Source organism: Moschus berezovskii, chromosome 10 (assembly GCF_049115385.1).
Source record: "Moschus berezovskii isolate FMDL1 chromosome 10, NW_MosBer_1.0, whole genome shotgun sequence".
NCBI classification, from domain to species: Eukaryota; Metazoa; Chordata; class Mammalia; order Artiodactyla; family Moschidae; genus Moschus; species Moschus berezovskii.
Window position 1 is genome coordinate 28599081 of NC_142469.1, and position 16349 is coordinate 28615429.

General features: G+C 38.2%; 1 protein-coding gene across 3 annotated transcripts in view; it reads left to right on the plus strand.

Moving 5' to 3' along the window:
- The first annotated feature begins 394 nt into the window (after window positions 1-394).
- KIAA0408 (KIAA0408 ortholog) overlaps window positions 395-16349 on the plus strand; it is a 28979-nt gene continuing 13024 nt past the window's right edge. Inside the window, exons 1-5 of one of the 3 annotated variants that reach the window (XM_055432947.2) lie at window positions 395-625; window positions 6527-6767; window positions 11342-11698; window positions 11787-11866; window positions 13878-15210. In XM_055432947.2, the coding sequence (XP_055288922.1) occupies window positions 6633-6767; window positions 11342-11698; window positions 11787-11866; window positions 13878-15210 (1905 nt within the window). In that variant the 5' untranslated portion in view covers window positions 395-625; window positions 6527-6632. Of the gene's footprint in view, window positions 626-6512; window positions 6768-6891; window positions 8718-11341; window positions 11699-11786; window positions 11867-13877; window positions 15211-16349 lie in introns of those variants that run through there. The other 2 variants (XM_055432946.2, XM_055432948.2) reach the window with 2 other exon arrangements.

Genomic DNA, 16349 nt, shown 5'->3' on the forward strand with positions numbered 1-16349 from the left:
AAGACAGAAGTTTGATACATCCTCACAAATCTTTTGAGATTATATATATGAAATTCCTGCCACATTGAAAATACCAACTTCCAAAGGCACCAAAAAGTGCAGTTCTGAAAGGGGGGAAGAGAGAGGTAGGCAAGATGATTCTGGCCTGTAAACAAGGAGTTAACTTTTCCAAATAAGTGAAGTCTAAAATTGGCCATTGTCATCGTGTGATATTAACACCAGCTCTTTTGGCAAGTTTAGAAATACTGGGCTCCCTTATAAAAGTTAAAAATGTCCTGGACCTGGAGTTGTTTACCCAGAGTAGGAGCTGCTCTAAAGTTACAGAGCTCTGGTTGGAAGAGGTGACTCAAAGGCCGCCTCCGAGAACCTGACGTCACAGTAGTCTCAGCTGCTGCTGTGACACTGGGCTGAGCAGCTTTTTGATTTGTGAAAGTGGTAGAGGTTTCAAAGGGACTTGTCAGTACCTCTCTGTTGAATGGTTGGACTGATTTTACATTCCCATTTCATGCAAAGAAGCAAGATTCACTGCTCCAAGACTTCAAAGACTTTTCACTCTAAAACAACCTCCCATTGCTAGGCTGACCGGTGGTTGGACCTCCGTAGGATTTCTCCCCAGTGCAAAAAGGTATGTTTGTTTTCTGGCAGTTTGAAAGCAAGTGAGTAATTGTGGCAAAATATAGAGAGGGTCTGCTGCTGACATGTTTAAAGCTGCGGATAGACCGTTTAAGTGGAGGGTGATTTAAACATCTGCTTGATTCAGCATCAGTGTCTGGGCTTCAAAACAGTGGGGCGGGGTGCATAATGGATTTTACTGACTCCCAGGGAAGAAAGGGTTTAGCTGCTGTGAGTGGATTTCCTGACTCTGGATTGATGGTGCCACCCGCTCTGTGAGACGGTTTTTCAAACACTGCCTTTCAGAACTTTGAAGACCACATTCCCTGCTGTAGGATTTCACTAAATTTATTTATTCAAAACCTAGTTTCATTAGGATGAAGACTTTTTAGCGTTCGCCGAGTAAAGTTCAGTCTTTGAAACTGATGGCATTTGAAAATGGCAGAGAAAAATAAATCAGTGTGGTTTCATCCAAGATGATGGTTTACTCACTGCATGAGAAGTGTTTCTGTAATTTGAGTTGAAGTGCATGACATTCATAATGGGTTCATCTGCAGTTAGGAGGGAACTGTAATCTACACTTCTACTGTTTAAGCTGGTTAAGTTTAGGCATCTGTTTATCCAAGCCAAATGTATTTTTCAAAGCTTTTATCAGTTAAGTAAAATCAGTGTGCCTGTAGGTTGGATGTTTTCTAGTTTGAATATATAACTGAAGAGAGAACAAGAAGATAATGGAAAGGCAAAACTGATTTTTCAGAATTGCGTGTGGTAATATCCCTTTGACCCTATTGGAAGATAAAGAACATGTTGAAATAGCCAGTTTTAAGAATTCCTTTTTGCCTTGTAACAGAATCAAGTCATGGTTTTCTTTGGAAAGTGCCTTTGCCAGTGAACACTAAGGGAGGAATAAGGTCTGTTAATCAGTTGAAATGTTGCAAGTGATTCCTAATAGCCTGGAAAAAGGGCTGGAGAATCCTGGAAGCAAATGGTGCATAACTTTGATGGGTATAGACAAGGGAATTCCTGATTCCTCAAAGTTAAGAGGAAGCAAGGCATCTCCAAGGCAAACGGTTGTTCTAGGAATTGTGAGATTGACAGTACCTACTGTGTGTGGCATTCCTATAGGAATGTGTAACCTCCTACGAATGAAAATGTTTCCATGATATGAAAAGTAGCATGTTTAGGGAAAGGAAATCAGAGAATAGTAAACTCTGAACAAAACTCTCCAAAGGGAGAAGTTACCATCCAGTCTGCTCTCCTAACATTGTTTCATTTGTTTGGCTAAAATCCAGTTTTTAGTGGGGAAGATGAAGGTTTAAGTGGTAATGATGAAGGTGTAGTTAAGAGTGGAGCATCCCTCAGATGAAGAAGTTGTTACCATGACCCATGTGAGGCTAACATGGGAAATGGAACTGACTCACCGTGAAATTCCTGTGTTGCTCCTAAATTTTGCTTCCTGGTAGGGCCGGAAGGTTAGCAGAACTTACTTTCCTCTCATCATCATACTTATGCAACCCACTCACAACTCTTCTACAAATCTGGCTTCCGGCCTTGGGGAGGGAGAAGTGGGTTAAAATGGATGATGTAATGCTCACTTAGAGTTGTTGGGGGAAGAATGTGAGCATGACTGAGTAATGCAACTCCGTCTGTCCCTTTACATGTGCTCTTACACATTTTTATTCTGAATGAAATTCCGGAGAGAGTGAAGTGAAACGGAGAGTCAAGGAGACCTGGGGAGGGGTGTAGAGAGCAGAAACTCTTCCTTCTCTCCCACGGAGATACCAGTATCTGTGGGTGAAAAAGTGTGACGGCTAGGAACAAAGAGAACTTTTATATTGGCCTCCGCAGAAAGCACTGAAATTGAGTTTTTGAATCAGCAGAGCCATTTTACCCCATAACTTTTCATTTCAGAACATTATGTCCCTGCAAAATTGCCCTATTTAGTTGGATTTTTTTTTTTTTTTACATTTAGGGAGAATTATAACAAGAACAGTTTTATGTAAGATTCGTCTACTCAGATTTTTACTAACAATAAAGAAATTCCTAAATCTTTAACTTGCCTTCTGTTCTTAAAATACTTGACAAACACTGAAGGCAAAGGAAAACCATTAAAAATATGAGTCCACACAATTACACTTGCTTCTATGAATTTTCTAATTAAATCAAAATCATAGTTTTATCTAGAGGAAGATAGATTAAAGAAAGAAGGGTGCAGGGGAAGACCAAAAAAAGAGAGAGGGAGAAAGGAGAGAGGAAGAAACCATCCCTTTATTGAGCACCCAGTATGATCCGAAACAGTGTTAGGTGCTTGGATTAAGCGTTCTCTTTCTTGCATATTTAATCCTCACCAAATGCTTTGGACCCCACTTTATTTTTGGAGGAGAAAGCAATATATTCAGCTCTGTTATATTTGACGTTTATGACAAGACAGAGACAATGGAAAGTACAATAAACTCACAGAAATTGACACAGACATTGCCCTATAGGAGTTTTCTCTCAAAGTCTTGTTTTTGATCCATAACCATTGGGTTTTGAGGCACTAGATATGGCTCTAGTCTTGGAAAGGAGAAGCTCTGTAGACTGGTCCTTCTCCGTATTAAGTGATGAGTTTGGCTCTTTGCAATTAAGTGCAGGGTTCTGTTTGCTTCAGGAACATTACCTGGATTCATGTGTAGTCATGTTACCAGGAGCAAGCCTGACTGAAGGTTTTCCTGGATGATGTTCTTCAAGTAGGTTAAAAAGAAAAGGGTCTGTTGCCCTTTAACCCTGATTTGAAAGTGGTTCAAGAAGAATTTGAAGTGAAAAGTTAAAGCCACTTGCTACATAATTGTAGGAGACGCTTTATGATGATTTCTGTATATTTAGTGTTTAAAGACGGAATGAAACATGGACTATCATAGTACCTCTTTTCTAGTAGCCTGAAATTAGCCTGCTCTTTCTGTAACTTGCTTGGTTAAATTTGCAACTTTTTCTCGATATCTTAAATCATTCCACTCTTCCTAAGAAGTTTTAATGTTAAATACCTGTTAGTCTGCAAGAGAGTTTTAGCTCACAATTAATTACATATAGTAAAGCGGTCTGTATTCTCTGAAAATTAACACTGTCTTCATATCCTGTGAATAGTTATCAGATGAACCTAGAAGATTAATAGGTAATCAAAATCAGTAACAGATTCACTAAGACACAAAATTCTGTGTATTCTTTACTATCTTCATTATGTTAGGTCTGCATCGACACATTTATTTTGGGGCAACTTCCATTTGCTGTGGCACGTACCTCTGGTCACTGTCTCATAGGGCTGGAGGGTAGCCAGACGAGGGAAGGGGGACAGAGAGGATGGAAAATGAGATGAGAAAAAGTGGGTAAAATGAGACATGGTAGTGTTTTTAATGGCTAAATCTGAAATTACTTCTTTTTCTTGGCTGAATTTGTCACAGTAGAGTGCCAAAGAAGTAGGTAAGAATGATCGAAGTATCTGTAACAAATTTTTTGAGAGAAGAATAACCATATAGCTCCTAACATTATTAGGGTGATTTTTGAGGGTGGAGCCCTGCATATAGCACTGATATTCTTTGACCCTTATTCAGTTCAGTTCAGTTCAGTCGCTCAGTTATGTCCGACTCTTTGCAACCCCATGGATCACAGCACGCCAGGCCTCCCTGTCCATCACCAACTCCCAGGGTTCACTCAAACTCATGTCCATCGAGTTGGTGATGCCATCCAGCCATCTCATTCTCTCTCGTCCCCTTCTCCTCCTGTCCCTAATCCTTCCCAGCATCAGAGTCTTTTCCAGTGAGTCAACTCGTCTCATGAGGTGGCCAAAGTATTGGAGTTTCAGCTTTAGCATCAGTCCTTCCAGTGAACACCCAGGATTGAGCTCCTGTAGAATGGACTGTAGAGAGTCCAAGGGACTCTCAAGAGTCTTCTCCGGCACCACAGTTCAAAAGCATCCATTCTTCGGCAATCAGCCTTCTTCACAGTCCAACTCTCACATCCATACATGACCACTGGAAAAACCATAGCCTTGACTAGACGGACTTTTGTTGGCAAAGTTATGTCTCTGCTTTTTAATATGCTATCTAGGTTGGTCATAACTTTCCTTCTAAGGAGTAAGCGTCTTTTAATTTCATGGCTGCAATCAGCATTCACAGTGATTTTGGAGCAGTTTATTGTAATTCATTAATAGAGTGCAGCTCAAAACTGTATGTTTGGCACAGTTTAGCACATGATATGCACATTCAGGACAGCCTGACCAAAAAAATCAAATATCTTCAATGTTTATATTTGGCATATGAAATATGCGGCCTTCTTCTATGACTGCAGACTGGGGCTTGCTGCCTGGTTTTGTGGGCTTCATTCAACAATGCCAGTACCCAGGCAGCTATGACTCTTGAGAATTAGCTCAAAAGTAGCATCATCTGCCACCTGGTAAGTTAAGGCACTTTGGTCGTGGCCTAAAAAGTCGAAGAGCTGAAAACGTCTTTTAGTCATGATTATCTTAGATGGAGATTTGAACATTTTAAACATGCTTTTCTGCCCATTAAAAATGTATCTGACTTTATTAACAAAAATACTTTCCATGGAAGTCAGCACAAGATTTTTTTTTTTAAACAAGAAATAGGGGAAATTTTCTTTCTCAAATCTCTTTTTATTCATGTAATTTAATATTTATAATAACCCTGTGGATATCCGCCATTCTAATGTAAGTAAATAAATCTCAGAAATTTTAGGTGAGTTATAAAAGACTTACCAATCAGGTATTTTAAAGTGCATCTTAAAATCCTGAGTACACATGCCCTAAATGCTAGAAATCTATTTCAGTCAGTGCTTAGTATGATCGAAGATTTCCCTGCAAAGTGATCAAAACATTTTCTTCAATACTCTAAATTCAGTATCAGAACATACATTATAAGGAAAAAAGAGCATGGATAAGTTCTAACATTGTTTTCAAAATGATTTTGCTGCTTCAGTATTTTCAGTCAGTTCAGTTCAATTCAGTTCAGTCGCTCAGTCGTGTCCGACTCTCCGCGACCCCATGAATCACAGCACGCCAGGCCTCCCTATCCATCACCAACTCCCGGAGTTCACTCAAACTCATGTCCACAGAGTCGGTGATGCCATCCAGCCATCTCATTCTCCGTCGTCCCCTTCTCCTCCCGCCCCCAACCTTTCCCAGCATCAGAGTCTTTTCCAATGAGTCAACTCGTTGCATGAGGTGGCCAAAGTATTGCAGTTTCAGCTTTAGCATCAGTCCTTCCAATGAACACCCAGGATCGATCTTGATGAAATAAAATAATGACAATATTTTTCCATGCTTTAGTTTGGTTTCTTGCTGATACCATCAGTCCTAGATTGACTACCAACATTGGGGTCTTATTGATACGGTAACTACATTTGCCACAAGATTGAACTGTTCAGTATAAAATGAAGACCATAGTGCAGCACCATCTTGGGACTTTAAAAATCATAAAATTATATAATCTGGTTGCATCAGAACAGAAGGAGTAATTCTACTGCAGAAGAATCTGCCACAGTTGTGTAGCTGTGACTATCCAGTTGAATTTCATCCTTCCACTCTTAAATATTCATGAAAAATTCTATCTTTAGAATTAAGCAGTTAGTTTAAGGAATACTTATATCTCACACATGCATTTAGCCATCCTGTCCACTGTAATTTTGCTGTCTGGTTTCAGAAAGAAGAAGAAAAAAAAACCTGGACAATACTTTTTTTTTGTTTTTGATTGTGCTAGTCTCTTCTTAAGCAGATATTTTTGAGTCCGTCTCTTCTTTTGAGTCCAATTTTCCTGTGGTTTGTTTATGTCAGTGGCTCTTGACAATCTGATAAAATGTTTCCAGAAAGCACATGGATTTGGAACTCTCTCTTGTTATGTTTATATTAGGCTTTGTTTTAAAGGCAAGTGAGACTGCTTCAAATAAAACAACTCCCAGCTTCCAAGAAACAGTTAAGAGAAGGCAGAGACGAGCAGAAATACCCCTTCACTGACACTCACACGGTTGCCATGGACCTGCATAAGCAGTGGGAGAACACAGAGACTAACTGGCACAAAGAAAAAATGGAATTACTGGACCAGTTTGACAATGAAAGAAAGGAATGGGAAAGTCAATGGAAGATAATGCAGAAGAAGATAGAAGAGGTACGTGTTGATTTGTTTGAATACGTTGGAAACTTAAAACTCAGAATGAAAATCCTTTTGGTTTGTTTTGTATTGGAAACTGTTTTTACTTTCCAATTCTACCTAAAATATATTTACTGGTATCAGTGATGCTTACTAGATTGAAAATAACCTAACCCATTGGTAGTGTAGAAACTCTGCTTATTTTATAACTTTGCATGAAAACTCTAAAATATGTCAATTTACTCTTTGACTAAAATGCTGATGGTATCAAAAGTGAGGTATGTATTTTGCATGAGTTTTCAAATGATGAGCTCAGTGTGAAAATAAAAGAAAAACATAATTAGTGGAACATACCTTTGGAATATTACAATTGGGCATTAAAATAGATCTTTTCTGAGAAAATTTATGAATAACGTCTACTAAAGGAAATTATGTACTCAATAATTCAGTCTAACCAAAAGGAGTGTCGTATATCAAAAAGAAAATGACGGTGGACATGATATTTATCCTTGTAAGGTGTGCCATGTTTATTGGCACATTTATTAGAAAAGAGTGTATGAAAAATGACATGCCCAGAATCTGATACAAATAGTAATTTTATCCCTTCAGCCTGTTGGACCTTGAATATTTCCTTTAATGATGTGCATTGATGTATATTCAGGCTTGTTCCAACGGAAAATTATTTATACTTATCTTGCTTTCATCTAACATCCCTGCTGTTGACTTACATGGTTTGTGCACATTTCAAGACAGTTATTTTAACAGACTCCTTGGCCTTCATTCACAGGCAATCAAAGCTAATGCTTTGTGTGTTTATAGTGAAAATATTTTTGTTATTAACAGCCATGTAATTGGTTATGAATAAAATACAAATTGGCATGCTAAAAGGAAAAATAAAAAAAGAATAGCCGTTAGTCTATTAGAAAATTCCATGGACAGACCATTGGGTCACAAAGAGTCGGACATGACTGAGTGACTAACACATAGCCATTAGACTGTTGTTCTTGGAAAATCCAGCTAGAAGTCAGGCATGTGGTAGATGACTGCAGATTGAAAGGAGAATCTACTTCTTGTCCTTCTATAGTTTGGAAAATGCATTTTGCTTCCTCTGTTAACTCCTCCACCTAGAGTTCAATTGGATCAAAAAGGAGATGGCTAAATCAGAGTCTACAATGCCAGTTTGAAACCTGAACTCATAGGTCACTGGCTTCTCAAGATTCAGAAAATCCATTTAATAATAGTCTCAGATAATTCTAGCATCTGAGCAAAATAATTAAGGGAGTCAGGATTAGTCTAACCAATTGTTTAAGCCATGTAGATAAAGATGGTAGCTAAGATAGTCTGCTGTCTGGTTAAATTTGTTATTGTCAAATAATCATTCTGACAGCTCTGCAGATTCCATCTATGGAAGATATTAGGCTTATCAATTAGCAGGCATTAGACATACTTAAAACGTAGGTGATAGTCCGTAAAAATACTGACAGAAGGAATGGAATACTTTTTCTTTATCTTGGATAGTAGCTGTGGTGCTATTTATGTCATGATGCCTGCATTGTACAGCACCATACCTGAGAATATATTTGGATAACGTCCTTACCCAGACTACCCACCCAGAGAGGATACCCTGCAATACCTGAAGACTAGCATTGTGTCCCCCTTGTCGTAACAGTATAGTTGTCCCTCAGTAGACATGGGAAATGGCTCCAGGAGGCCCCATGGATACCAAAATTCATGGATACTCTCAAGTTCCTTATATAAAATGGCAGAGTATGTCTGTATTCTTTTCCACTCCCAGCTTTCCACTGCCAGTATTTGTACCTGTAATAATGTATCTTTAATATCTTCCTGCTTAGACGCTACGAAGCTGGGTTAGAGAAGATTGGGAAAAACAAGAAATTGTCCTCACATGTCATAGAAAGTCAAGACAATATTTTTAACTAAAATTGAAAGTCTACACTTGGAAAAAATGTAAGATACTACAAGCATGTGCATGTGTGCGTGCTAGTCATTTCAGTCGTGTCCGACTCTTGTGACCCTATGGACTGTAGCCCACCAGGCTCCTCTGTCCATGAGATTCTCCAGGCAAGAATACTGGAGTGCATTGCCATGTCCTCCTCCAGGGGATCTTCCCGACCCAGGGATCGAACTTGTGTCTCTTATATCTCCTGCATTGGCAGGCAGGTTCTTTACTAGTAGCACCACCCTAAGAGACTGCATTTCTTTCTTATTTGTCACTAATTCTGTGTTTTAAATCAGACGACAACTTATTAATTCACATGCTAGAAAATTTGACATTTTTAGGTGCATACTTATAACTTCTGTGATTCCAAGTAAATATATCATTAGTGAGAGGATCAGTATTGGGTATTAAGATGCTAATAATTCTTTATTCAGCCACTATCCACAATCATTGCATTTGCTGTTACAAAGTGAAGATGTAGATACTTGGATCTTTGAAACCTAGATGATCCAGATAGTTACCCTTAATAGAGTTAATAGACACCTGGGAATTTTTCTTTTTTTAAATCACTTTGCCATCTTTCCTGCTTGTGTCCTTTGTTTGAATGATCAGATACCCATTGAAAACAGCTGAGTACCAAGTAACAGATTTCCTTACACAAAATAAATGGTTTCCCATCAATAATATAATGTTTTTTGCTTTTTCATACTTCACCTAAGTCCCCAAGAGAATTTAAGATGTCAAAAGAATTCTATGTAAATTAAAGTATTTCAAAATGAGAAGAGAAAGGTGAAATGAAGACAAGAGGAAGGATCCTTTGCAAAATGCATGCAGCAGGTCCGTCTTTCTAGCAAGTAACAAAAAATTATCAGATGCATATTTCTCAATATTCAGGAAACAAAAGCAGGCTAATTTCCCAGAAATAGCACTTTGGTCCCTGATTTTACATTGAAGCAATTTTGTTTTCACCCATGATTCCTCTGAAAGAGGACAGTGCCACCAAGAACATCCTTAGATTTAGCATGGTGCTTTTGAGGGTTGCTTCTTATTATTCCCCTCAAGGTCGGCCAAAATTATAATGCCCACAGCAGTTCAATACAGATAATTTTACAAGGGCCAAAACAGTTGATTCATGATGGCAATTTGATGCTATCCTGACTTCATCCAATGACAAATTTATAACTAGGGCAATAAATGCACTGCATATTCTTCAGGCATTAAATATGTTCTAGTGCTTCTCTCTGAGATTTGGGTAAATACTGAGCAGCAATAAATCTGTTATTATATTCTTTGATTAATAGATCTCGTGCAGATATAGGATGTGACTGTAAAATGTAGAGTCATTTGCTTTAATAGTTCTCTGATAGTCTTTGGAATTTGACAAGCTTTCCCAGAACTCAAGCCTGAAGAGAAAGTCACTAATTGCCTGTAGGTTAAATTAAATCCTCAAGAACTAATTTGGGGCAATTAATAAACTAACAGATGATCAAAGCCTTAGAGTTCGATTATATCACATAGGACAGGGTCACATTTGTTTTAATTAGGACAAAGAAAGAAACTTTTTCGAATGTATATAGCCTTGGAAGTAGAAAAAAAGCAAGACTGAGAATTACCTACTCCTCACCCACGTAACTTCCTAAAGAAACATCTTTTGATGATGAAACAACTACTTAGGGGACAGGATGAGCTGAGTTACTATGTGAGATTGTCAGTCATTTAGACAGTTCAATGTTGACTTACAAGTAGGATCATATGTTTTTAAAACGTGGCCTTAATGTTGGTTAAATTAGAGCACATTGCCAGTAATTGGGAGAAGGCAATGGCAACCCACTCCGGTACTCTTGCCTGGAAGATCCCGTGGATGGAGGAGTCTGGTGGGCTGCAGTCCATGGGTTCGCTAGGAGTCAGACACGACTGAGCGACTTCACTTTCACTTTTCACTTTCATGCATTGGAGAAGGAAATGGCAGCCCACTCCAGTATTCTTATCTGGAGAATCCCAGGGATGGTGGAGCCTGGTGGGCTGCTGTCTATGGGATCGCACAGAGTCAGACACGACTGAAGCGACTTAGCAGCAGCAGCAGACAGTAATTGATTGAGGTCCTTCTAATTTTGTTAACAATGCTGCTGTATCATTATGACATCTATGTATAAATGCAGGTTTCTGTCATTTTTGAATGAGTTGATTTCTACTCAGAATAATAGAAATTACCTTCTTTGTCCTACTACATGTAGTCTTTATGGTTCATCAAGAGTTGCTCCAGCTAATCCAGATTTTAGAAGCATGATTTGGGAGCATAAGCATTAGTGTCCTGGAGCAGTCTATGTATGCATGTGTGCTAAGTAGCTTAAGTCATGTCTGACCCTAGGGACTGTAGCCCACCAGGCTCCCCTGTCCATGGGATTCTCCAGGCAAGAATACTAGAGTGGGTTGCCATTTCCTTCCCGACCCAGGGATTAAACCCAAGTCTCTTCTATTTCCTGCAATGGCAGGTGGGTTCTTTACCACTAATGCCACCCGGGAAGACCCACTATATAGTAATATGGCCAGGAGAACTCAGAACACTGTGTTTAGGATCAAAACTATTGAGAAAGTGGGTTAAGGGAAAATTTTATCTTTGTTTTCCTTATAGCTCTGCCATGAAGTAAAGCGTCGGAGGAAAATCAACATGAGTGCACGTGCTAAGATCACTGATCTTGATTGTGAGAAGGCCGTTGGAGAGAAAATGGAATCTTCTCCAGATAACCCCAATTCAGGACAATTTACAGGGATACATCCCAGGGACGTTCTGGGAAAAAAAGATAAAAAAACAGAGCAGAGATTACTCAGGGAAAGAAATCAAGTGTGCAAGGAACAAAAAACAATCAAAAAATCAAAAGTAGGGTATATGGATTCTGAAGCCAGAGATAATCACAAAGAACATGGGGCCCGGCCTGACCTGAGGACTTCTGAGGCAGAGAACAAGAGCTGCTCTGGTGCCCTCTACACAGTAAGTAAGACGGGATTGGCCTTGGACTGTTTCTAAAGAAATACTTACATTTCAAAGGGCTAACATGCTATTGCTTATATGTATAAAGGCTCTTGAAGAACTTGCCAAAGTTAGTGAAGAATTATGCAACTTTCAAGAGGAAATTCGAAAGCGGTCTAACCACAGAAGGTAGGCTGGTACATCTATGATGATTTTTATGTTGAAAAATCAAGATGGATATTGTTTTAACAAGTCCAAATTACCTTTCACATTTAACACTTTGTTAGCAAGAATTAGTAATGTTACTAAAATCTGTTATTTTAGGAGATAAAAGCTTAAATTGTACATTTCTTTGTTCATTAATTCTTAAATCTTCTGGTTTTCTCTATAATTTGACTTTTAGGTGTACTTTACTTTTTTTTGATGTTTAGTTTTACTTGCCATTGTGCTCAGTCACTCAGTCGTGTCTGACTCTTTGCGAACCTAGGAACTGTACAGCCCACCAGGTTCCTCTGTCCATGGAATTTTCCAGGCAAAAATACTGGAGTGGGTTGCCATGCCCTCCTCCGGGGGATCTTCCTGACCCAGGGATCAAACCAGTGTCTCCTGTGCCTCTTGTATTAGCAGATGGATTCCTTCCCACTGAGCCACCTGGAAAACCCCAACACTCACCATAATAAATAGTAAATTAACAAGTGTATGCAATGGCCTTCTTTTTGTTTTCAGTATTTGGCCAGTGGAGGAGTATGCTGGGTTAACCTAGGTAAATACATCTTTAAGCTGTGTCAAATTTAACAATGTGGTGTTTTAATTTTATAATGATGTTCTGCTGAAATATTCTGAATTATTTATTTCTCTACATTTATTATGTATATAATGAAAGCATTCATAATTTTCAGAACAACATACTGTAAATACATACACACATATGTATTTACAAAGTGCTGTAAAAATGCTGTTTCAGTTCAGAAACACCTATATAATTCTAAGGGTAAGTTTTAGCCAAATTGAAAAATGATGGATTCTCTGCAAGTTAAGTTAAAATCATCATTTATCTCCTTGTGGGACAGCGTATTTCTCTTAGAAGCTATAGCAACGTGAACCCTTATTTTTCTTCATCTCTTTGGAAGCTCAGAGAGTTTTATACTGACTTACAACAGATTTTACTTATCCAACCATGTTTTATACATAATTTTGCCTTCCACTTTTCCCACTTAGCTTTTGCCTAGTAGCTTCTGCGCTTTATTATAAGCTATCTCATAATGGAAGTTAAATAAGTATAAATGTGGTTTCTATTTATCAATATGATTAATTAATGTTAATTTGTGAACCCACATTATTGCTACATTTAGGTTTTTATTTCAATAATTCAGAAAATTCTTACTTTCCAATTTGCTTTTACAAACCATCCCTGGTATAAAGTTCTCACTGTGACTTCATGGCCTTTGGAAAAAAAGCTCAAAATTCTTAATATGTAATTCAGAGTTATTACAATTTGACCTAGTGTTTCTCTCTTATCTGTCATCATTCTTTCCCACTCTGTTTTATATTCCGTGTATGCCAAATGACTCACTGTAGCTTGAGCAGCAACATGATTTTTACTGCAGCTTTTAAAAAAAATATGTCCTTTACTCATTAAAAAAAAAAAAAAAGCTCACTTCTCTTTCTTGTCCAAATAACACCTCCCATTTGGTATTGATCATGTCTCTCTGTGCTTTGATTCAGATTTCTGGAATGAAACAGAATGTTATTTCATTAATTTCTTAGAATGTTATTTCAAATTTGAGGGGAGGAGATTGAGCTCAGAAGACATTATGAATAGGAATTCAGTAGGCCAAGCTGACATAAGGAAATGGCAAGAGAAAACCTATGGAAATGAGAACACCAATAGGAGACACCCAAGAGACTACACAAAGTGGAGTCTGAGTGTAGGTGAAGTTTCAGGTAATAGAAGAAAATGAGAGTTAAAAAGACAGTTTGGGTCAGACTATGTATATAGTCTTGAATACAACACTGAGTGGTGGTCTTTATCCTATAGCAAAAGTGACTTGAAGTTTTGTACTAGGAAATTTTAAAAAAATGTTTAAGGAAGTTGCGACTCCTTTTCCTATAACAGAATCCATTGTTTTAGGCCCAGTGTCTTTTAAGAGCTTATCATAAACAAAGTCATCACTAATATAGAATGTTTTATAATTTTTAGGATGAAGTCAGATTCTTTTCTCCAGGAAACACCAAATGTAATGAATACGCCTCATGGAGGTCACATGATCAACAACAGCCAGTGCATTCCTTCAACCAGTTTAGAAAACGAGAAACAGAAAAACAGAAATAATCTGAGCTGTACCAATGTTTTCCAGAACAATTCCAAGAAAAAAGATGGAATTGATACAACTGATCTGAAAAGAAGGGAAACCCCACCAATTCCTCCTCCAAGAAGCACATCTCGAAATTTTCCCAGCTCATATTCTGCACAAGCCCGTGAAAGTTGGAAGGAATGTTTCAACCACAGCAGCTGGGTGGCCCAAGAGTGTCAAAGTGAAAAGAACAGCCACCCTCATTTCCTCTGGAAGCACGATGAGATGCCTCTGCTGAGTCTAAATGAAGGGAAGACTCTGAATGATGGTATCACGTTTCCTTTTTTGGCACCAGAAGCCAAAGTAGATAACAAGCCTTCATGTAATGAAAATGTTGGACTTAGCATGTGGTTGTGCAAAACTGGGGTTTGTGCAAAAAATTGCCCCTCTACACTGTGGTTTCAGAAAGCCTGCTCTACTCCTGATAAGCCAAAATATGAAAACGTAATTCCAGATCACCCTGCTAAATCTCCTCCTGATCTTCATATAAGCACTGACTGTAGCTCCTTAGCGTCACAGAGCAGCGGCCCACTGAGAAGTTTCAGTTATGGCTTTGAAAAGACTACTGGGAATGAAAAGCTGGCAAAAAAGACTGATGAATTTAATAGAATTGTATTTAGAACAGATAGAAATTGTCATGCTCTACAACAAAGTCAAAGCTGCTCAGAACGATCGGAAGATCTTCAGCGCTGTGAGACCTTGACTGCGTGCTCAGGCAGCACCTTAGTCAATGACAGTGTTTCTGACCTTCTGGAAACCAGCGTCCCCATGCCTGTGCCCAGGGAAAATGTGCCTGATAATTCCACCAAAAGACCCACACCAGGCCAGTTCAGACAAACGCGGGAGCCCATAAGCCCTAGCAGTTACCGGAATATGCTTCACGAGCATGACTGGAGACCAAGTAATTTGTCTGGCCGGCCAAGGTCCGCGGACCCCAGGTCAAATTATGGTGTGGTGGAAAAGCTGCTGAAAACCTATGAGACACCCGCGGGGTCTGCATTGCAGAATTCTAGATGCTTCCAGGCCAACTGGACCAAATGTAGTTCTGATGTCAGTGGTGGAGCCACATTAGGTCAGCATCTAGAAAAGCTCCAAATAGAACAAGAGCTTGAGCACAAGACAGCAATGCATGGAGCACAGCAAGTGAAGCCAGGAGTAGATCGGAAAAAGGTCACTGAGGTGAGAAAGCAATTTAACATATTTTGGTGGAACTGCATCCATATTTAGCAATGGCTCAGAGTTCAGGCATTTGCCCATTCACATAAATAGAACATAGGCAAATGTTTTGACATCTTCTTAATTCTTTGACCCTTCATTTGTGAATAAATACAAACCTTAGGATTGTAACTCAGCGCGAACTTTTAAAAGTTTAGTTTTTAAGTCTGGGTTTAGCACATTACAGCTTTTATTTAAATTCTGAAATAGCAGAAAATATAATGTAATAAATGGGCTCAAGAACAAAATGATCAAATATTTGTTGTGTTTCTTTCTTGAAGAATATTCTGAATGTAAGTTTGTTCATTTATAGAATTTTATCCTATTAAAGTGTTTATATTTTTTAAGGTATATGGAAAGTACTTTAAAAATAACTTGTATTTTTCTGTTACTAGCTATGATTGGTTCATTCATTCCCAGAATTTGATTTATGTTCTTCCTCATGGGATTATTCACATGAATATGAGTTTGGTTAAAAAAAAATAATTTAAAATAGTGCCTCATAAAGTTCTCTTATTATGGAGCTAAAAGGCAGTATATGAAAAAAAAAAAGATAGTATAGCATAAAAGCTTTAAAGTCATTATTATAGGTATAAATTCTTTGTGTGGAAATTTTCCCCCCCAAAATGGGTATTTAAATAAACCGTTACCTTTTTTTTTATTACAGTGTGTTTGCAAAAGAGTGTAATCTTAGAGGAGAGAAAAGAGGTTGAAGAGATCTGTATTTACAGTGAAGAGCTATCCATCAGTACCTTATATACATAATTTATAAAAAGTTACAAGGTGACATATTGTTATAATTAGGCAATACTTTGAAAATCCTAGTTTTATAAAGCACAGTGTGTATGCAGCATAGTTTTAAACAATGCAAGTTGCCTCCTTCTGGTGTGAGAAATTTTTATGTGGTTTTCAAGTCCTACAAAAATATCAGTTTACATCCAGTTGATCAGAAACTTTGTCTATTTGCCCAAAGTGCAAATAACTATCCTGCTTTTCTATGTCTGTTGTTTAGTTGAAACCATAAATACCTGTAAGGTCCTCTGACTTCAGATGGAAGGGCATGGAAGTGGAAGCATGTATATAATAATCAGCCAAAAATTCTC